At 44.0% G+C, this 23686-nt stretch overlaps 1 protein-coding gene across 2 annotated transcripts in view; it reads right to left on the bottom strand.

The window, feature by feature from the left end:
- CALN1 (calneuron 1) overlaps positions 1–23686 on the bottom strand; it is a 466107-nt gene that overhangs the window by 231101 nt on the left and 211320 nt on the right. For both annotated transcript variants that reach the window (XM_032607110.1, XM_032607111.1), the window contains one exon: positions 1465–1608. In XM_032607110.1, the coding sequence (XP_032463001.1) occupies positions 1465–1608 (144 nt within the window). The remainder of the gene's footprint in view (positions 1–1464; positions 1609–23686) is intronic.

Genomic DNA, 23686 nt, shown 5'->3' with positions numbered 1-23686 from the left:
TTTTATTTTACAAGTTGTGGGAGAGTTTCTTTTAAGGAAGAAACTCTTTTTTTTCTTTTTTCTGGAAATGTATCTCTGAAGTGATGATGGGAATTCATGGACATATACAACATGTGCTTTGCTCCAGGTTGTCAGAAATACCTCTACATACAAAGCAAGGTCGATTCAGGCCTGCAAAGACCCAGTGAGTCACAATCCATCAAGGCTGTGAGGACAGGGTTGGCACTCCACATACAACTGAACATCGCTGATAAAATATCTCTTTCCTGAACCAGCAAATAAATGCCCACAGCTGCACTTGGTGGTTGGCACTGGGGTCCATTCACCATACGGTCACACTTATTATCATCCTTCCAACAAATCCAGCAGGATAACAGGACACAGCCATGTTCTTGCAATTAGTCTGCAGGCCAAGCAAACACCTCCCTACCAGGGTCTTCATCTGTCTCTCCCAAAGACATCCTGCCCCCCTCCTATATTTCCTTCTACTTGGTCTCTACTTCATGAGTATACCCAAGAGTCCCCAAAGCCCACCACTTTGAACCCTTTACACCTGGAATCAAGCTGCTTTTCAGAGGGGGAGAGTGTGTGTTGAAAACAACAAAATAAGAAGGCTCCTTCCTGGACCTTCAGCCAAGGCAGGAAGGTCACAGCCAGTTTTAGAGCAGGAAAGAATCTTAAGGATCATCAAATGCCGTCATTTTTCAGAACTGTTTAGATACAGTGAACCCCTTTTCCTCAATGTGATTGTATGTAGAAACCCAGTATGTAAGACAGAGAAAAGAAGCTGTTATAGCCAAATGATGGAATATGATTTGGCCATAAAAAGCAACGAAGTAGTGATACATGCCACAATATGGATGAACCCTACAAATATTACCCTAAGTGAAAGAAGCCCGTCACAAAGGACTGTTATTACATGATCCCATTTATATGAAACAGCCAGAAGAGGTCAGTCCATAGAGACAGAAAGTAGATGAGTGGTTGCCTAGGACTTGGTGGGGGATAGAGGGATTGGGAGGTGATGAATAAGAGGTACAGGGTTTCTCTTTGGATGGTGAAAATGTTCTAAAATTGATTATGCCATTGGTTGCACAAATCTGTGAATACACTCAAAGCCATTGAATTGTATAAGTTACATGGGTGAATTTCATGGTGTGTGAATTCTGTCTCAACAAAGCTGTTCTGAAAGCAAAACAAAACCCTTCTCAGTGCTCCACCAGCCAGGCCCCCTTCCTCACCCTGCTCCCTCTAGAGGCCCCAGAACCACTTCTGCAGACCCCTAGAGGTCTACGGAGTGTGGTTTGAAAAACCCTGATCTAGTTCAAGTTTCCACTCCTCAAAGGTAAACCAAGACATGAATCAAAGTCTTTCGACTCCAAGTGCAAGGGCCCTTAAACCCAAGATCTCCCTGATGAGTCCAGGCTCATTCCAGTGGGGGGACGCTGCAGGCCCGGGTCTCACCGTCCATGTCCAGGCGCTGCATTATGATGGCCAGTTCCACCTCACTCGGCATGTACCCCAACGAGCGCATGGCCATTCCCAGCTCCTGCTTGGAGATGAAGCCATTGCCGTCTCGGTCCAGAACCCGAAAGGCCTCTCGGATCTCTACAAGGGGAAAGCAAAGAAAGTCCAATGTCACAAGGTGTGGTCTACTGCATTGAAATGGTTGGCGATTGTTGGAAACTTCTAGCTGCTTTACAAATAGTGATGTGTCAAAACCCTTTAATCTGATAAAAAGGGTGGCCAAAAGAGGAACAAAAGAAAGGAAGAAAAAAAAGAGGGAGAGAAAAGGAGATGGGAGTAAAGGAAAGGGAGAGAAGAGGGATAAAAACAGAAGAACAGCTTTGGAAGGAGGAGATAACTGGCCCTGAGCATCTAACACACAGTAGCCGGTAAACAATTAAACGGTGGTCCCAGCTGGGAATTGTGTTAGCCGACACTTTCCCAACAAGGATGACGATTAGGTTTCAGCGGTGAGAAGACAGTTACTAGCTTGGACCGTCAGGAGGAAAGAGAATGAGATTCCCCTTTGCAGACTTACATTTCAGCTCCCTGCTGCCGCAGGAGCTGTGCCGAAAGCTTTCTCAACCTCCTAGGAGGACAGGAGTTAAGTACCCTGCTGGTTTTATTTCATTCCTCTAATTTACAGCTGTTTTACGGCCATAAACAACCTCAGATCAATAAGAGTGTCATTAAGAGCCCCAGAGCCACCTTTAATCACATTCTCTGGGGCTGGCAGAGAATTTGACTCTGCCATCAAGAAGGCCATTTCACCCAGCAGGGAAACTCCCATCCTCTTACCCCAACCAGAGCTGCTCTGCTTTCCACCCAGAGTGCCTCCCTCCGGAGCCCCACCTCTGCCGCCGCCTGTTCATCCTGGGTCGGCTGAGCATTTCCTAACACATCACACCCCTGCGAGGTAGGTCATGGGAATTCGATTGGAGATCACAGTCTGCGGATGAGAGGTACATCAATTGTCTCTGAGCTCCAGACAGCTTTGATTTGTCATCAATAAACCCAGTGTGAGCCCAGCTACAGCAGCTGCCAGTATTCATCAGGCCATTCAACAAGCAGCGGCTGCCTATACCTAAGGAACACGGGAGTTAGGACTGCAGAGAAATCTGCCGGACATCGTGGTTCCCCTCCAGAGCCCCTCACTCCAGGTGGGAAGATAAGATCCAGGCAGAAATTTGAAAGAACTCTTCAAACTAATGCAAGATGCTGGCCCTAACCATTTACAGTCATCCCTTGGTATCGGCAGGGCAGCTGGCCCTCGAATCCATGGGTTCAGCATCCATGAAGGGTCAACTGTAATTACCACTTCTCTCAATATCTGACTATCCTCCCAGCAAACACATTGAACCCTTACCCGAGCAGGCTTTCCCTTTCCTATTTGTATTAATTCCCTGGGGCTGCTCTAATCAATCACACAAACGTGGTGGCTTAAATAACAGAAAGTTATTGTCTCACAGTCTGGAGGCCAAAACTCTCAAATCAGTATCACTGGGCCAAAATCAAGGTGGGGACAGACCCGTACTCCTCTAGAGGATCCAAGGAAGATTCTTTTCCTGCCTCTTCCTACAAGCTTACTTCCTTGGCGTGTGGCCGCATCACTCCAATAGCTAGCTGCTCTGTGATCACATCACCTTCTCGTCTTCCGTCTGTGATGTCCCTCTGCCTCCCACTTACAAGGACACTTGCGATTGCATTTAGGGACCACCGTATAATCCAGGATAATCTCCCCATCCCAGGATCCTTAATTTAAAGACATCTGCAAAGACCCTTTTTCCAAGGTGACATTTACAAGTTCCAGGGATGGGCATCTGATACCTTTGGGGGTTGTTTTTCAGCCCTCTACACTCTACCATCAAGTGCTTCCACCTGAAATACCTTGCAATCCTCTTTACCTGCCCAAATCATATCGGTCCTCCAAGACCAAGATGAGGGCAGCATATTTCACAAAAACACCTTCGCTCACCACAGCCAAGTTCCCTCACTGCCGACTGTCCAGCAGGTCATTTACTCCTCCCACGTGACACCTCGCACGTGCCAACTAGAAATAGGATGAAATCATGGTGCAGAAATCACGGCTTCTCGGAGCTGCAAGCTCCTCGTACATTTCATTCACAGCGGTATGTTCCCACCTACGCTCTGAAGGAGGCGCTAGACGGACAGCTGTTCAATGGACGATGGGTCTGAACAAATAAGCATCAGATATTAGCAGCAGATTCATTATCATCGGTGCTAATTCAGCGCTCTGAATGCGCTACGTGAATAAATGTGTGCTCCGGCAGAGGGAAGCAGCCTGGGAGCCAAGACCCTGGGCTCCCAGCCAGGCATGTTAGCTAATTAGGTCTGCGGCCAAATACTGAGGCCTCGGTTTGTTCACGTGTAAATGAGCTGGGTTGGCCAAGAGAATCCTTAAGGTCCTTTGAGCCCCTTTCTAAGGATCTGTGCACATCGTTAAAGTGTTAAGAGAACAGGAAGCCTGTGTTCTCTTTCACACCCTATTGATCTGCTGTTCAAACACCCCTCTTTTTTCCATTGATGATATAGAAAACATTTTAGCCCTTTCCAAATTCTGAATTAAGAGGTTTGTCTGCATTTTGAGAATTTTCTCATCAATGCAACATGCCCAAGATTACCTAAAGCGGCCATATGTTTTCCTACCAGGTGCCAGGTGGCCCTAAAAGAGCTTAGAGCCACGGCTCAGCTTGAGATCACGTCACACAGTGCTCAAGGACACTGGGGCAGAGACCACGCCTCACTCAGCCCACGTCTCGACGCCAAGGGCAGGAGGCTACAGAGGGAGGTCTCCTGAGACGGGAGTCAGCCTACAAGGAAGTCCATCTAGCTCTGCCCTGCGACCAGGGCAGGCCTCTCCCTCAGCCCTGTGCTCAAGGCTGGTGGGACAGTGATTCAAGGTTCATACTGTGGATCTCTGGTGTCACCACGCTCCTGGCCTTTTTCCTTACCTATTGCCTCAAATGATACCTTGAATTCAAAAATAACGCCAACTCCTTCCCTAGCTAGCATTCAGAAAGAAAAGCATGTCAGTAACTTATTAGGTAGAGAAATTACACGGACGAAGTAGCCCAGGTCATGAAAAATAATCATTCTCTCCTAATGTAGGGTGGCACCAGGTGGTCAGAAAGCCAGGGGCATTTCTCAGGGTTTAGGAGCTAAAACAGAGTTTATCTGTCCCCAAAGTTTACACCTCCACAGATGAAGCTGAATTGATTTTAGCATACCAGGTCCGTTAAAGCTATTGGAAAATTCCCCAACAGCAAAAGAACAAAGCAAATGAGAACTGAAACTCACAATGAAAGCCCATCTGGGCCACGGGCACCCAGTGATGGACTGAACGCTCCATAGGGCTGAAAGGAGAACCATTAAAATGATTTGAATATGGATGAGAGTGATCATCGCTGGAGGGTCTCTCTACTGAAAAACAGGGTGATGGGCAAAGAGAAAGGAAGAGCACATCTATCAAGACTGCAGTTTTCTTTGTCTTGAGAGGTTCTGGACTTGACCTCTGGGAATGGGGACAACCCCCTCAAAAGACCAGAGCTAGACCTACAGGGGAATGCTACATTTTTCAGTTTATACATTAGTTGATGCTTCTAATGAAAAATGCCCCCAAAATGTATAAAGAAAAAAATTATCTATAATTCACTGGTCAGCAATAACCACTGTTAACATATTAGGGCATTTTATTCCAAACTTTTTTTAAGTACAGATATTCCTCAACTGGGCTCATGCTCTCTCTATAGCTTTATATCATTGTTTTTTTCATTTAACACACTATCATTTCAATCTTCCATATTGTTAGCTAGGCTTTAAAACATCATTTTCGATGGTTACGTAGTATCTCATTAAATCACGACAGCCAAATTGATGTCACCAAACTCCTAGTGTGGGACATTTAGATCAGTTCTGATTTTAAATAATACCACAATGTAAATCTTTGTACATAAATTTTCATGTCTTTTGATGATCACCTCCTTAAGATGATATCTTAGGAACACAAGTATTGGGTCGAAGGGCAGTTTTTTTTTTTTACAGTGCTTAACATATATTGCCAAGTTGTCCTCTATGACCCGTTTCTACTCACATCACTTCTGAGACCAAATGTATGGGGTTTTTTTCCCACACCAACTAATTCTCCAGCTCTCTGGATGCCAATAAGCTGGTGTCCAGTGATTTAACCCAGTTCTGACACTAACTACTCAGAGTGAGTGCAGACCCCAAAGGGGAAGTCCCACAAAACTGTCCTCACTTCAGACGCCAGCCACCAGTCTAGGCCACGTGGACTTGTGACCAACCAGCTATGAAGTCAAGGGTTCCCACAACTCCTCTTCAGATTCGATAATTTGCTAGAATAGCTCACAGAATTCAGGAAAGCTCTTTACTTACATTGACTGGTTCATTATAAAGGGTAGAACTCAGGAACAGCCAAATGGAGGAAATGCATAGGGCCAGGTATGGGGGCGGGGTATGGTTTGCACAGAGCTTCCATATTCTTTCTGGACACCACCCTCCCAGCACCTCCATGTAGTCACCAATCTGGAAGCTCTCCAAACCCCATCATTTAGGGGTTTTAATGAAGGTTCCATTATGTAAGCCTGGCTGTTTGAATCATTGGCTATTGACAACAGAACTCAATCTCCAGCCCCTCTCCTCTCCCTGGAAGTCACTGGATGGGGCTAAAAGTTCCAACCTTCTAATCATGCTTTGGTCTTTCTGGCCACCAGCCCCCATCCTAAAGCTATCTAAGGACACCAGCCACCAGTCATCTCATTAGCATACAAAAGACACTCTCATCACTCCAGAGGTTCCTAGGGTTTCAGAAGTTTGGGGCAGGAGCCAGGGAAGAAGACCAACCATATATATTTCTTTTTTTTGCGGTACGTGGGCCTCTCACTGTTGTGGCGTCTCCCGTTGTGGAGCACAGGCTCCGGACGCGCAGGCTCAGCGGCCATGGCTCACGGGCCCAGCCACTCCGTGGCATGTGGGATCTTCCTGGACCGGGGCACGAACCCGTGTCCCCCGCATCGGCAGGCGGACTCTCAACCACTGCGCCACCAGGGAAGCCCCATATATATTTCTTATACAATATCACACTCTCCAAAAAGGCAGTATCAGTTATCAGGGTCCTCCATTTTGCATCATTTTTATGCACAGAAACCCAGTCTCCTCTGAGATGTACCTTTCATCTAGCTATGCCGAAGTTCAAGATCCAGGTGATTACAAAGGGAGGCTTCAAGGAAGAGGAGGCGATTCAGATATTGCCTGAAAAAGACCTGCAGGGTAAGCGCAGGACCCTGGGTGGATCTCACACTCAGCACGGGACCAGGCCCAAAGGAGGTGCCCAGGAAACACCCACACTCATGGCTGAGATGAGGAAACCGAGGCTCAGAGAGGGGAAAGGGGCTCCCCTAACATGGGAGGAGGAGGGATGAGAGGGGAGAGACCCACCCTCCTGAGTCCAGACCAGGACTGCTTCCAGGGCAGGATGCTGGATAGTTCTTCCTAAGAGGAGATGGACCATCTCCCACAGTCCAGCTGACTAGCCAGCATCCTGGGGACAAACCTGGTGCTTCTCCCCAGAAGGAGTCATTTGTCACATGGCAACAAGCACCTTCTCAGGGAAATAGCCCAAGGCAGAAAACAGGCATCGCACCATCTGGCACGTAAGGCAATACTGCATGGATCTGCAAGCAGCAAACTGAGTGGAATTTATCTGTGAGCATGGTAATAATCAATACAATTAATTTTTCATAAAGTCACACTGCTCCTAAGCTGAATATCCTGAGATAGAGAAAAATCAGGTTCTGAGCAAACAAGATCATTTTGTGGATTTAACACTGATATGGAGGCCAGAAGAGCAAGTTCCAGAAATAAACCAGAAGCAAATTGAATGGCGAGGAGAGGGCCTCTCGGGCATGGCTCACACCCCCTCCCCTCCCTGGGGTCTTAGGAATCATCAAAGCTACGTTTATCTTTGCATTGTTCAATTTAACTCAACCTTACAAATATTTCTCGGGCACCGACTGTGTGGCAGACACCCTTCTAGGTGCCAGGTCCTAGGTAACCAAGGTATAAGGCAAACAGGACATGGATTTGGAAGAGGTGGGGCCCACACGGAGCCCCCAGTGGGAAGGGACTGTGGAGGACAGCTTGGTGGCTGGGACTCAGATTTTTTTCTGGATCTCTCAGAGTATTATTCTAGAGACCAAGTCTTTACCCTGACCTCTGGAATTTCTCCTGGGCCGAAAAAAAAAAAAAAAAGAACTTTCTAACAGAAAACCAACAACTAAATCCAAGAGAACATGAGGGCTCTTTTTGGTTTTGCTTTTTAATGAGGCAAAAATTATTTTTAAAGGCAACACAGCTTTGGGTTTTTTGTTTGTTTAAATTTTATTGGAGTGGAGTTGATTTACAATGTTGTGCTCGTTTCAGGTGTACAGCAAAGTGATTCTGTTATACATATATTTACATATATTCATTCTTTTTCAGATTCTTTTCTCATATAGGTTATCACAGAATACTGAGTAGAGTTCCCTGTGCTGTACAGTAGGTCCTTGTTGGTTATCTATCTTATATATAGTAGTGTGTGGTAACCACAAGTTTATTTTCAATATCTGCAAGTCTGTTTCTGTTTTGTAAATAAGTTCATTTGTATCATTTTTAAAATTAGATTCCACATATAAGTGAGATCCTATGATATTTGTCTTTCTCTGTCTGACTTACTTCACTCAGTATGATAATCTCTAGGTCCATCCATGTTGCAATACAGCTTTGTTTTGATTCTGTCAGTCCAGGCTTGGGGAGAAGATGCAGGGCAGCCAGTGCACCGGCCTCAAGAGGAGCCAGGAAGGAGGCCTGGAGTTGGCGGTGAGGTTGACTCAGGCCCTACTATGTGACCCAGATGCTTCTGTTTGCCACTAGGTAGGGGCAACCGCTAGAAAGCCCAGCACCCAGCCCACCCTTTAATGACGCATGGAAGAGGGCTGGACAAAGACAGCAAAAGGGCATGTGATGGGGCCCTTCAGAGCAAAGTACCTATGGAAATACCACACTTCGTTATTAAAAAAGCCACTCCCTAGCCAGGGAAAGCCAGGATAGCACACAGCCTTTAAAATTCCAACCCACAGTAAGAAATGCACAGTACATCGTGACAGATGCAAAATATAGTTATAACGAATATGGGGGAGGTGAATGAGTATATTAGGTTGAACCATATAAAATTGCTTTTGTAGGGCGTCCCTGGTGGCGCAGTGGTTGAGGGTCCGCCCGCCGATGCGGGGGACACGGGTTCGTGCCCCGGTCCGGGAAGATCCCACATGGCTCAGAGTGGCTGGGCCCGTGGGCCATGGCCGCTGGGCCTGCGCGTCCGGAGCCTGTGCTCCGCAACGGGAGAGGTCACAACGGTGAGAGGCCCGCGGACCGCAAAAAAAAAAAAAAAAAAAAAAAAAAAAAATTGCTTTTGTATAGATAAAAAAAGGGTCAAACAGTAGCAATTTCTTCTGGCTCCAACTACTATGTAAGAGCTAAACCTACTGTGGGCTTAACTATACCAGGCACTGCTCTGAGTGTTCTTTGTATGTTAGCTCATTTATTCCCGGCAACAACCCACGGAACGTTGCCCTTCACCTGAGGCCACGTGGTTCTAAGTGTCAGGGCAGTGATTTGAATCCAGGCCTGCTGGCCAGAGTGCGCACTCCTCAACTTCACACTCTACCTCTTCAAGCACATGCTTCCTGAGAAGGACACACCCTTCCCACCTGGGACACACTCTATTTTCTAGTCTATTTCTTTCTCCTTGTTTTTTTTCTCCTGCACACTCCAATCAGTGAATTTGATCTCCCTACTCATGCATGGCTCAGGCCCCACTCTTGGAGAAGCTCTGACCTCACCCATGTCTCAGCTTCCCCACTGCAGCCTCTATCTCACTATTACCCTCTGGTACACCCCCTTCTTGTTACAACTTCAGACTCTCCCTAGCAGTCTCCCAAGCTCGTCCTAGAATGCCCCAGGCATCTCTCTGTCTCTCCTGAATCAATGCCCTCCTCCATCATGGCAGCTGTCATGGGACCATCTCATTTCCTATTTCTGCACTGAGCAGTTAGCTCTCATTCACTGCCACAAAGCAGCACATGCTACCCAGCTTTGTACCACTGTCTACTTAAACAGCCATCTTTCTTGGGTCCCAGAGGGATGTTACATTCTGGAAGGCTAGAGAAAAGTCTTTGTTTTTGGAACCCCCGTAGGCCAACCAATCTTATGACGTAAGACCTGCCGAGAGACAGATTTAGTCCTTGCAGGTCTAAGACCTCCCAGCTGCACCTCGCCTGCCCCTGCCCCCTGCCCTCTGCCCCCTGCCCTCTGCCCCCTGCCCCTTCTGTAACAACCTCAGCCAAAGGATGTAAGCGGCTTTGGGCAGCTCTTTGCAGGGGGTCCTTTGTCTTCCCACTAACCTTAAATCAGCCGCCCCCTCATCTCCGGGTCCTAGCACACCTTCCAAATCTTTTGATCACACAATACCTTGCCTAACTTGTTGGTTCTTTCCGTAGATCAAAGAAGTAGAAATGAAGAATAAGTAATTAACAGATGACCAGATCTCTTCCCCAGCTTCCCCTTCAGTCATCTCGTGAACAAACTGTGTGAACAAGAAAGCATCCAAAGAAAAATCACAGGAAGTGGACAAGCCCACACACCATGGGGGATGGCAATGACTCTGACCCCCAATCTCAATGATTAACTGAAATTATTTCCTTTCTTCCCTTTAAAAGCTTTCATGGCTGAGCAGACTCTAGAGAGATGGTTTCTGGGAGACACTGAGTCCACCTTCTCCCCAGATTTCCGGCATTCTGATTAAAAGCAACTTTCCTTTCTACCGACGTTAATCTCTCTCACGAGTATTGATTTTTTGAGCGTCAAACAGCCGGACCTGAGTTCAGTACCAAGATTCGGTGGGGGGCAGAAGCAGGCAGATTCCGTCAGCCACAAGGATTTACCCGTTTTACAGACCAAAGCCTAATAGAACAAGAGGACAGTGATGGTCACACGTGTATAGCTTGACTTGTCTGCTCCTAATTCATCCATGTTGTAGTCTCTTAGGCCAAAGCATCTTCAGCACCTAAAACAGGGCCCAAAAGACACGCTCAGTCCATGAAATGAAAATTCTCCTAAAGTCTTCTTCCAAACAATTCATGGCACTGAGACTCAGGGCAAAATGACAAATGGTGGAAGTTGCAGGAACTGGCTGGAATCCAGAAAAGAATTCCCCTTCTGTTGTGGAATTTTTCAATTTTAACTCTCATCAGACCTGTCCTTCTTTTGCTCACAGGCAAGGGCGCACAAAAACATGGCCCAAGTCTTGTTTCTCGTAGCCTGGCAAATACAGCTGCCCTGGACTTGTTGCCTAGAGAAAGGTAGGTAGTCAGATGGAATTCAAGACAATGTGAGCCCAAGCCCCGCACTCAACTGTGCAGAGGAAAAGACACAGGTTTGGACTCATTCACAGCCACTCGGGGGAAGCCCACGGAGCGACCCCCTCCTTCAGCTCACCAAATTCCTACACACCTCCCTGCCGCATTGCTTCCTACTCCACTGCGCCCTCCTGATCACTGATAGAGGGCCTGGATATGAAGAAATTGTTCTCCACTGCAGCTGACATAGATATCCCATTATCAACAGAAAGCAATTTATTTGCTTAAAATTGCCAACTCTCGCATTTTGTTTTAATGTGCTGGTTCTCTATCAAATTAAGTTTGGACCTCTGAAAAGACGATTTGCAAACCTGGCACTGGCTCCAGTTTGAGAAATAAAACTGAAATCAGCTGAGGCAGACTGATCCTGCGCCAACCCTCCAATATTACAAGGGCAGCTCAGGAAAGGGGGGAAACTGCTTTAGGAATTCTACCCAGACACTTAATCCTAAGGGAGTCACAAGAGAAGAAGCCAACTCTCCCAGAACACACAGGTGCACACACATGCACACGCAAATCACTCCAGATTTCTCTTAAAGAAGAGGTGACCTGTCTGGGAGTCAAGGAGAAGCGCCACGTCTGGTCGTGTGGATTTTCCGATCGTGGAGGCCAACAGTGTGATAAAGGCAACATTTCAATCCATGGAGAAAAAGAAAGATGGCTTCATATAGAGGGCTGTAATGACCAGCTGAGAACTTGGAAAATATTAAGTTACAACTATACATCACACCATCTACCCAAATCTACTTCTGAGAAATTAAAATACAGAGGGAATTAAAACAATAATAATTAGACAACAAAAGAAGTTCTTTCTAAAGAACTGAAGGCTGGGAATTCCCTGGCAGTCCAGTGGTTAGGACTTGGCGCTCTCACTGCCGAGCGCCTGGATTCAATCCCTGGTCGGGGAGCTAAGATCTCGCAAGCTGCTCGGTGCAGCCAAAAAAAAAACAAAAAAACAAAAAACGAAAAAAAATAATAATAAAGGACTGAAGGCAGACTGATAGATAAAAAAGCCAATAACACAAAGAGACAACCTAGAAAGTAAGCCAAGATGAATTGACATATGGCGAACAAAGGGATCATCATTGGTATGTAAAAGGTTTTACTGGAATGCCCCAACAGAACAATGGAAAAAAACACAAGCAGACTTGCCCTAAAAGGAAAAATACAGAGAGTCAAAAATCGTATAAAATAGAATTCCACCTCACTATTAATTTTTTCACTTGTGGTACTTTTTACTATTAATTTTCTAGCACAAATGAGTAGAACCATAATACACCATGTTTTATGTATCAGATTCATACCCAGATTCATATCAATAAGGATTTGCTGGTGTCCACCACGTGCCAGGTACGTTCTAGAAGCTAGGATGTGATAGGGACCACAACAAAGATCCCAGGTCCCACGGACTTGGATTCTAAGGGGTGGGGGAGACAGACAGTAAACAATAGGCCTTTTGTAAAGTAACTTAACACCACGCGTAGGAAAGGGATAACAGAGTTAGTGGGGGCGCAGCACTGAGGAACCAGCGGGGGTCGGGCGGTGCAAGGAGCAGGTTCCAGAGTAAACACAGAGGGGGGGACGTCTGAGCAAAGACTTGAAAGGGCATAGCCATGGGCTTTCTGGGGAAGACTGTTCCAGACAGAGGGAACAGTCAGGGCTAAATCTTTAGGTGGTCATGTGCCTGGAGTGCTGGAGGGCTGCCGAGGGGGCCAAGTGACAGGGGTGGGGAGAAGGAGGGGGGCATAGTGGAGAGATGAGGGTGCGAAGGCCGATCACGTAAGGCCTTGCGGGCCACTGTCGGCACTCTGAATGAGGAGGGAGCCATGGCAGGTTGCCGAGCCAAGGAGTGATGCCGTCTCACTTGTGTGTTAAAAGGACGCCCCTGTCCAAAGAAGACACACAGGTGGCCAACAGGTACATAAAAAGGGGCTCAACCGTCACTAATCATCAGGGACATGCAAATCACAACCACAGTGAGGTATTACCTCACAGCTATTAGAATGGTTCTTATCAAAACGACAAGAGGTAACAAGTGTTGGCGAGAATGTGAAGAAAGGGAACCCTTGTGCACTGTTGGCGGGAATGTAAATGGGTGCAGCCACTATGGAACACAGTATGGAGGTTCCTCAAAAAACTTAAAAATTGAACTACCATATGATATAGCAATCCCACTTCTGGGTATATATCCAAAGAAAACAAAATCACTATCTTGAAAAGATATCTGCAACCCCATGTTCACTGCAGCATTAGTCACGATAGCCAAGATATGGAAACAACCTTCCATCCAACGATGGAAGAACGGATAAAGAAAATGCGGCATATATATACAATAGACTATAATTCGGCCATATAAAAGGAGTTGAGACAACTGCCAATTGCAATAACGTAGATGGACCTTGAGGGCATTACGCTAAGTAAAATAAGTCAGACAGAGAAAGACAAATACTGTATGATCTCACATAGATGTGGAATCTAAAAGCAAACAAAGCAAGCAACCTGAACTCATAGATACAGAGAACAAATTGTTGGTTGTCAGAGTCAGGTTGGGGCTGGGGGAATGGGTAAAGGTGGTCAAAAGGGACAAATTTCCAATTATATAAAAGTAACTCATGGGGACAGCATGGTGGCTATAGTTAATAACACTGAATTGCATATTTGAAAGTTGCTTAGAGAGTAGATCTTAAAAGTGCTCATCACAAGGAAGAAAATTTTGTAACTATGGTGACAGATGTTACCTACACTTATTGTGGTGATCATTTCGCAATATACACAAATATCAAATCATTATGTTGTGATGATAATTCAGATAATATTATATCTGAAACTAAGATAATGTTATGTACCAATTATACCTCAGTTTTAAAAAAAGAATGCCTCTGGCTGCTGAGCTGATAGCAGATTGTGAGGATAACATGGGAGCCGAGTGAAGATGCTGCAGTGGTCCAGGGGAGAGAGCAAGCCAGGAGGGAGAAGTGGTTCTGGATGGATTTGAAGGCTAAGTCTCCAGCAGGATGTCCTGAGAGACGGGGTATGGGATGGGAAAGGAGGGGAACGGGAGGTTTCTGGCTGCAGCAACTGGAAGTTCAGCAAGGCCCATTTGATGGTGTGCCCAGAATTAGCAAGACTGAGATGGTAAAAGCAACTCCGCACCCTGCTGGTGGGAGTGTGAACTGGCTGCCTCTGCAGGGCAACCAAGCGGCAAGTACCAAAAGCCTTAAGAATATGGACCTTGTTTGGATCCCAAATAGAGCAAGTCTTAAATGGACATTTTTGAGATGCATAATAGAGAAATAAGCTGATTTAAGTTAGCTATACCGATGGTATTTTGGAGGAAATGATATACTGTTTGGGCTTTGCTTTAACATACTCCAGGAAAAAAACGCAGGGGGCAGGGGTGACAGAATAAATACAATTGGTAAAATGCTGAAAAAGCACTGAAGCCCAGCGGTGGCTACTCCAGGGCTTACACTAGCCCCTCTGTTTGTCAGTAAGATTGACAATTTCCATAATAGAACTGTTTTAAAGGTGTGTATACCTTTAGACCCAGCAATTCCATTTGTGGAAATTTATTCTAAAAAATGTTTTAGGATACTTATTTGTAAAGATTTATTTACAGAGTTACTTATCACAGCGTTATTTTATATATAATAATTATTATTATAATAATAAAAGTGGGAAACCACAAAAAATAGATGTAATCTATTTTGTTTTTATTTTTTTAATTTTTATTGGAGTATAGTTGATTTACAATTTTGTGTTAGTTTCAGATGTACAGCAAAGTGAATCAGTTATACATATACATATATCCACTTTTTTTGTTTTAGATTCTTTCCCCCATATAAGCCATTACAGAGTATTGAGTAGAGTTCCCTGTGTTATGCAGTGGCCCTTATTAGTTATCTACATATAGTAGTGTGTATGTGTCAGTCCCAATCTTCCAATTTACCTCTCCTCCTGCTTACCCCCTGGTAACCATAAGTCTCTTTTCTACATCTGCAACTCTATTTCTGTTTTGTAGATAAGTTCATTTGTACCCATTTTTTAGATTCCACATAAGCGATATCATATGATCTCTGTCTTTCTCTGTCTGACTTACTTCACTCAGTATGACAATCTCTAGGCTCATCCATGTTGCAGCAAATGGCATTATTGCATTCTTTTTTATGGCTGAGTAATATTCCATTGTACCACATCTTCTTTATCCGTTCCTCTGTTGATGGACCTTTAGGTTGCTTCCGTGTCGCGGCTATTATGAATAGTGCTGCAATGAACATTAAATACATTGCCTTATGCAACCTAATTAAATTAATGATAATAAGCAATTCAACAGAAAACAGTAGAAAGATCAGAAATTGGTCTGGATATGTACAGAATTTTAGTATATTACAAGAGTGACATTTCAAATAAAGGGAAAAGATGGATTTAATAAATAATTTGGGGACAAGTAAGTAGATATCTGGAAAAAATTGAAAATGAAACTATACTCCACACTTTATACCCAAATATATTCCAAAAGAACCAAAGATTAAATACGTAAGATGGAGCCATAATTATAAGAGAAAAAAAATGTGAGGAAATCTATTTTATAATCTGAATGAATAACGCTATCCTTAGTAGGGAACAAACACCAAAAGCCATTAAATGAAAGACTGATAAATTCTAAGTAAAAATTTAAAACTTCCTCATGACAAAAATCACTGTAAACTAAGTCAAAAATCAGAAACAAAGTAAAAATATATGCAAGTTACATTACAAGCGAGGAGCCAATTCCTTCATATTTAAAAAGCTCCTGTATATCAATGAAGAAAAGACCAGCAAAAGGAAGATGCTCAAAGAATATGGGCAGACACTTAGTAGCTCCCAGGAAAGGTATTACAAATGCCTCTTAAAACTATAAAACAATGTTCAACCCAACTCAGAGTAAGAGAAATGCAAATTAAAATGTCATTTGTATATTTTCACCTGTGAGGCAAGTAAAGATCAAGAAACGTGATAACACGCTCTGTGGATAAAGCTGTGAGGAAGCAGGCCCTCTGAAACTTTGGGGGTAGAAGTGCAAGTTAGTATAATCTCTTTGAAGTGCAAAATGGCAATGTCTATTCTATTAAAAATGCACACTTTAACTCAACAAACCTCTAGAAATGTATCCTACAGCTCTAATCACACACGTGTGGAGTGAAGCATTGAACCAGGCTGTCAGTCGCAGCAGTGATTACATATATATGTTTCAAAAGATCGGCTTTAACGACATTTAGGAATTATTGTTAATTGTCTTAGGTGTGATAATGGTATTGTTTTTAAAGTCATTTTTAAAATCTATACTAAAATAATTACAGATGAAATGATAAAATGTCTGGGATTTGCTTTAAAATAATACAAGGAAGAGGAGAGTTGGCAGATGGGGTACAGATAAAACAAGCATGGTCCCAAGTTAAAGCTGGGTGATGGGCCCACAGGTGTTCATTACACCTGAATTTTCCATGATAAAACATCAAAATTTTAAAAGATCATAATCAACTCAAATGCCCATAAACAGAGAACGGATTCAATAAATCAGAGTACATCCAAGCAATGGAAGAGTATAGAGCCGTAAAAAGAGGAAGAATGCTCTCTAGATCCTGATGTGGAATGACCTGCAAGATGTATTGTGAAATGAAGAAAGCAAGATGCAGAAAGGTGTGCATCAAATGCTACCATTTGTATAAAAAGAAGAAGGAAAAAAGATGACACAAACTTGCTTGTAAATGTCCAGAATCACTCTCTGGATGAACATACAGGATTCAGGGGACCGTGGTTCCCCTGGGGAAGGGAACTAGGTGGGGAGGAAGGACAGGATAGAGGGATACTTTCACTATAAACACTTTTCTTCCTTTTGAAATGTGTACTACTAATGTATATATATTCAAATAAAAAATAAAATGTATGATTATTAAAATATGCACTAAATCATTAATAGTGGTTGTTGCTGAAGGTTAAGGTTATGGGTGATTATTATCCTTTTCCAAACATTCTACAAGGAACACGTATCTCTTAAGTAATCTGGGGGAGAGGCTGAGGTTATATTTGAAAAAGCAAAACCAGCAAACGACTTAATCAAAGAGCTTGTCTCAACCATCAAACAGAAGGTGACCCACGGACTCCCTGATGTCTGATGCTGCCACTGCCCTCGTCCTTCCCCCGCCGCCCCGTGCAGTGCTCTGAACATCCACAGGTCATCAGGGACCAGGCTGGGTGAGGACCTGATGCTGGGCAAGATCTGGCTCTGCCCTTAAAGCTCTCATGATGGGGCAGGCAGGGAGAGAGGCAGAAACGCAAACAGGAAATTACAGTGCAATGTGATAAGTGCTATAATACCCACGACTTAAGAAAGCTGGGGGGTGGGGGCGGGTGTCACGGGAAGAAACTGATTCTTCAGTGGGGAAAATGCATAAGATCTTTAAAGATGGGTGGTAATTGGATTCAAGATTATATGGTGATGATTCAATCTAGTGTCAATGATGCAACGGCTGACCCCATTTATTAACTGGCCACCCTTGGTGACTCAGCACTGAAACAGTTCCTAATCATCTACATTAGTTCTCCAGTGCAGAGCTGAGCTAACTCTACTCATCATTCCTCTTCATGCTTTTTCACTTGGACCACGTATCAGAACAACAATTTTGCTCCATTCCCAGACTCCTCCTCTTCTAAGTGAACTCACTATACTTAATCACTGCTTCTTGAACAGCTCTTACTTCCACTCCACTCAAGAAACCCAACATCTGGCTTCATTCTGGTCCTCGGCCTCACCCATCATTCTCCAACCCTGAAAGCTTAAGCTCTAACTTTTCACTCTCATAAAACAACTTCATAGTTTTCCAAAGGTCACTCCCACGAGGCTATTCTTTTCCCTTTCTAAGACCTTAATTCCTCAGCATTTCTCCAGACTGCCAGCCCGCCACTGTCTTCCTTTCCTGTTCAACCCAATTAGACAAGTTACCTAGAGCCCAATTCAATTCAACCACTCTCTTCCCAACACTCTTACTATCACCTCCTAATTTCCCACTAGTCCTGTTCTGTGCAACCCAAGCAGCCTCCCCACCTCCATAGCCAGACACAATCCTTTCCCCATCATCCTATTCAAGATCTTCATCGTTCTCCTCAAGCTCCCAATCCCACTTCCTGAAGCCATACTCAAACTCTCAGTAAATAATGTGGGCCTCCAGTTGCTCTTCACAAAAGAAAGGGGTCATCAGTCCAGAATGGCTTTAATTTTTCACCCCTTTTCCCCTGTAAACTTACCTACTACAAAATACATTATCATTCCCTCTCTTGTTTTAGACAAGAGGTATCCCATTCCATCTGTGTTGGCCTCATCTAATGGGACTCCTCAGAGTCTCTTGACCTCGTCCCTCTCCCAAACTTTTGGCCATTTGCTTTGCTGTAGCTGTTGCCACCATGGTGACTCGAGTCAGAGTTCTTTAGGGCCACGTGACCCCAAGGCCTGAGGCCAAGGCCAGGGTCTCTCACTCCCCGACAGCTTCTACGTTTGGATAGAGCAATACACAGTGTATGCAATCTGGCCTCCAAGTGGTGGCCAAATGGGTTTGATGACACACTCCAAAAGCACAAGTGTATTCACTTCCTGAAAATTCAATTTTAACAATTAGAAAGAAAAGAAAGGAGAGAGCTAGGAAATAAACTTCCTCTCTCTTCCTCTCTCCAATGGACGGTCCCCAAACACTGTTTCTCTTCAGCTGATCTGGAGTCATCCTGCATAGCTGAGACCTCATGAAAAGATGGTCAACCTAGCAATGCATCCCTTGTTGTTTGCTTTCCATCCTTCTTTCTCTCACTACTCTTTTCCCTTTCCTGCTGCCCTGGGTTTGCACCTCCTCAAAGACATTAGTACTTAACCCTTGCCTCAGGCTCTGCCTTCCAGAGCTAACCTGCCATGCAGATTATGAATTCCATTACTTCCTTCTTGTCCAGAGACTTTGAACTTTAGTTATCCCCTCACTTCTATACAGAAAATCCTAGGGAGTGATATGAGCAAACCCTTATAATCCCACAACCAAACTGTATCAAATCTTAACACTCTGCCATGTTGGTTTAAAGTTTTTAGAAAAAGAAAATGAAATTAGACATCACAAACACAAGTGAAGTTCTCATATCTCTCTCCTTGTTCCTATTTCTTTCATGGCCCAGATATAATCACTGTCTTGGTTTCGGTATTTATCATTCCCATTTGTGTTTTCTAAAAATCTTTATTTCTTATAAAATGTTTCAAACATGAGTCCGAAACAGAGAATAATATAATAAACATGTGTTTACTTAACACAGGCTTTATCAAGTCTTTACATTATACCATGTTTACTTCAGAGCTTTTTTAAAAAATAGCTTCGTTGAAGTATAATTTACGTTACAATAGTTTGAAACCCCTCCCTGTAGATCACCTCCTTATTTCATTCCTCTCTTTTCAACCCAATGATTTCAGTACTTATCGTCACCTTGGACTTTTTCATCTTTATTTTGAATATATATGCGTTTGTGTGTGTTCATATGTGTGTGTGTGTGTGTGTGTGTCCGCACGTTTGTATGTCTGTGATGGGTATGCATACATAATATCATGGATACACACATAGATACACATGTTGATTCATATAACTCGTTTATTTTGACTATTGTATAGTATTCCATCTCCAGTTGATTGGCATGTAAGTTGCTGAAATGTTTTTATATGCAAGGTATCCCCACAATGAATATTCTTGCAGCCTGTGTAGCCAGTGCCTCTGTCTTAGCAGCTGCCCAGCGAGTTACAGGCTGGAGGCCAGGAAATAATTATGCTCAAATACGCTGGACATGCTTCTGCTTTGTGTGCCAACTCTGTTTCTGATAACATTCTGTGTCCCTGCCTAATGGATGAAGGGCCTTAGCATGTGGGAGGGGTCTCTTCTATGTCGGCCACCAGGAAGGCTGAAGCATTAAGTACATTTGATGGACGCTGTGCAATTACTAAAAATAATGTTGTAGATTCTTAGTGACATAGAAAATGTTCATCATTTATTGTCAAGTGGAAACATTTCTAAACTTTATGTGTTATGTGATCATCATATCGAACGGTGAGATTATACCAAAAAGATCCAGGAATCAGCCTGAAGGGGCTATTAGTAACATCAGGATAAACATTGACAGAAAGAGATGATGATCCATTAAATAAAACAGGAATTGATGAGTTAATTCTGATCTAAATGAATGAATGAATGAATAAATGCGGATAAGAAAAGGCTCTTGCTTATAGCATAATGCCAGTAAGTCTAGAAGCAATGACGGACTTAGAAAAGTCATCATTTGGTAACCACCACAATAATAATTGATTCAGGCAAGAATGACTAATGGATACTAAAACCACTGGGCGAAAGTTTAATGAGGATCATATATATAGTTTCAAAGTATTTCCCCCACAACACTTATTAATTATGAAGGGGGAAAGAGTCACTTTACAGTGAGAAGCCTGGCAGACTCTATCTTAATTCAGTGATCAAAGTTAATAGCACCAGTAATGGGACAAATCATCATTGTGTCACCTGATCAGTTGCCATGAGACGGACACATCACCATCACCTCTGTGATATTTCTGCCAAAGCTGCACAACTTAAATCTACCACAAGGAAGCATCAGACAAACCCAACATGAAGGGCATGTTACAAAGTAATGGGCCTATAACCTTCAAAGATGTCCGGGTGGTGAAAGCAAATTAACAAAACAAGACACAAAGCCTGAGGGACCTTTCAAGACTGGAGAAAACCGAAAAGACATCACAGAAAAATGCTAAATATGATCCTGGATTGCATGATTTAGCTGTAAAGAGCAGTACTGGGATAAGTGGGAAAATTTGAAGGGAGACTATCAATTAGGTGATGGTATTATACTATGTTTCCTGATTCTGATGATTATATCGTGGTTATGCAGGAAAGTGTGGAGAATATGCACAGAGAATTCAAGACTCATTGGGACATCATATCTGCTGCTTACTCTAAAAATTGTATAGATTTGGGAGGGAGAGAGAATGATAAAGTAAATGTATTCACATGTCATCAATCAGGGAACCTGCGTAAAGGACAAACAGGAGTTCACTGTACTATTCTTGAAATATTCCTCTCGATTTGAAATTATATAAAATAAAACAGTAAAAAAAAAGACTATGTGATGTCAATTGTATTACATCCATATGATAGAATTTACACACAATCAAAAAGCACATTTACTAAGCAACATAAGAAAGCCTATTTTCTTAAAAAGAATTCGAATAAAAACTTTTATAAGTGGGCTTCCCTGGTGGCGCAGTGGTTGAGAGTCCGCCTGCCGATGCAGGGGACACGCGTTCGTGCCCCGGTCCGGGAAGATCCCACATGCCGCGGAGCGGCTGGGCCCGTGAGCCATGGCAGCTGAGCCTGCGCGTCCGGAGCCTGTGCTCCGCAACGGGAGAGGCCGCAACACTGAGAGGCCCGCGTACCACCCCCCAAGGAAAAAAAAAAAAAAAAAACGTATACAAGCAATATGATTTTAACTGTAAAAACATGCCTAGGGATAAAAAGACAGGAAGGCAATACAACCGAATGTAAAGGTGAATGATTGTGGAATGGCGATATTCCAGATGCTTGCAGGCAGTTGGGAGTGGTCGTTATACTTTCCTTTATTTACAAATGTGTCCACGTGTCTAATTTTTATGAGAACAAAATGAAATTAAAAACAAAACCAAAAGCCATGAATGAACTGAGGGCTTGAGTACAAACACTCTCTCCCTTCTGGGGTCCGTTTTTCTGGGACTATCTGAAATCTCAAAGGGGAAACCACAAAACTCAAGGCATCTGTTCTTATACCTGATTCCTCTGGAAACTCTTTTTTTTTCCCAACTTGTATTCATCAGTTCAGCCGTGAGAAGCAAGCCAGCCACAGACACTGCCCTTCGATGGGCTTGCAAGGTGCATGCGTATTTTAGCACAGGCTGACAACTGAGTTAGCTAATTTTCAAAGAGGGCGCCTGCCATCCCATTCAACAACATAAAAAGCAATTTGTTTAGGGGGAGAAAAGCCATTTCAACATTAAAACTGGTTCACAGCAATATGCCTGATAAAAAAGACAGCAGGTAAGGGAACTGTTGGCAACCCCATCTCCCCGCCTGCATCCTCCCCCTTTTACTCATCACCTTTTCTCTCGGATGTGTCACCTGGAATGGAAAATGAAGGTTTCACAATGGGGAAACAAGTTGGGACATTTTTTAAACTCTAGAGCAGTGAACCAGGACGGTTCACACATTCTATTAAAAAAAAAAAAAAAAAAAAACTACAAAATATTTCATTATTCTGCTCTTTCCCCCTGAACACATTCTAAAGGTTTCAATGTCATTATCCACAATTCAACCTCAAAAATACCCCCTCAACCCCTTGCCTGCTTGGTGACTGTACCTCCACCATGAAGAATAGTGGGGCTAAACTAAAGCAGCACATCAAACCAGGTTTGCTTGGCATCAAATTCCTCACTACCTCCCACCCACTCATTCATTCAGCAAGTATTTACAGGGCTGCTGTCCAATGCCAGGCCAGAGCCCACGGCAATGCAGAAGGGAAGATTCCCCCCTGTTTGGTGTGCCAGGCTCTTGCCAATCTGGGTCTCTCCCCACATCTCAGCATCCTCCACCCCACCACACGCCAGGTACCGCTTTTGTTTTTTAATTTTTATTTTAATTTTTGTTTTTTTAACATCTTTATTGGAGTATAATTACTTTACAATGGTGTGTTAGTTTCTGCTGTGTAACAAAGTGAGTCAGCTATACATGTACATATGTCCCCCTATCTCCTCCCTCTTGCGTCTCCCTCCCACCCTCCCTATCCCACCCCTCTAGGTGGTCAGAAAGCACTGAGCTGATCTCCCTGTGCTATGCGGCTGCTTCCCACTAGCTATCTGTTTTACATTTGGTAGTGTATATATGTCCATGCCACTCTCTCACTTTGTCCCAGCTTCCCCTGCCCCCTCCCCGTGTCCTCAAGTCCATTCTCTGCGTCTGAGTCCTTATTCCTGTCCTGCAAAAAAAACTGGTTCTGAAGAACCTAGGGGCAGAGACCGTTTTTTGCTGTATCAGGACCAGACCTTTTCTTTAAGGCCATGGGCTATTTTGCTACTCAGAATACCCTCTTACCTTTGTCTTCCGCAAATGATGAACACCTATTTAATCTTTAGAATTTATAGCCGAAGTCAGGTTTCCTACCAAGGGCTCCTTGGGAAGGGAGAGGAGAGCTCTGACTCTCCCTGGAATCCTGCGGACGATTCCACCAGAGTAGCTAGGAAGTGCGCTCAGAAGTGCCCTGGGCCACAGCCCCGCCTCACCCCTGTACCTCCTGCAGGGTAGACAAAGCAAGAAGCCCCCTCAGGGGTGACACCCCAGCCCTGCAGGTGGGATGCCGTCAGTCTGGGACCAGCCAGCTCTGCCCAGAGAAGGAGCTCAGGGCACTGAAGGCCAACCACCTGCCAGATGGCACTTCTTGACACATGTCCCAGTGAAATATTGTCTCTAATAAACTGTTCCTGGAGCTACTGGCCCTCCATCTGTTTCCCCCACACAGAGGAGCTCAATAACTGTCTTGTCAATGGCAGAATAAATGAACGAATGGGGACAGCACCGGGTAGATCTTTAGTGGCGGGAGCT

Source organism: Phocoena sinus, chromosome 15 (assembly GCF_008692025.1).
Source record: "Phocoena sinus isolate mPhoSin1 chromosome 15, mPhoSin1.pri, whole genome shotgun sequence".
Classification (NCBI taxonomy): domain Eukaryota; kingdom Metazoa; phylum Chordata; class Mammalia; order Artiodactyla; family Phocoenidae; genus Phocoena; species Phocoena sinus.
The sequence above is the reverse complement of the archived record's forward strand: the minus strand, read 5'-3'. Positions and strand labels throughout refer to the sequence as shown.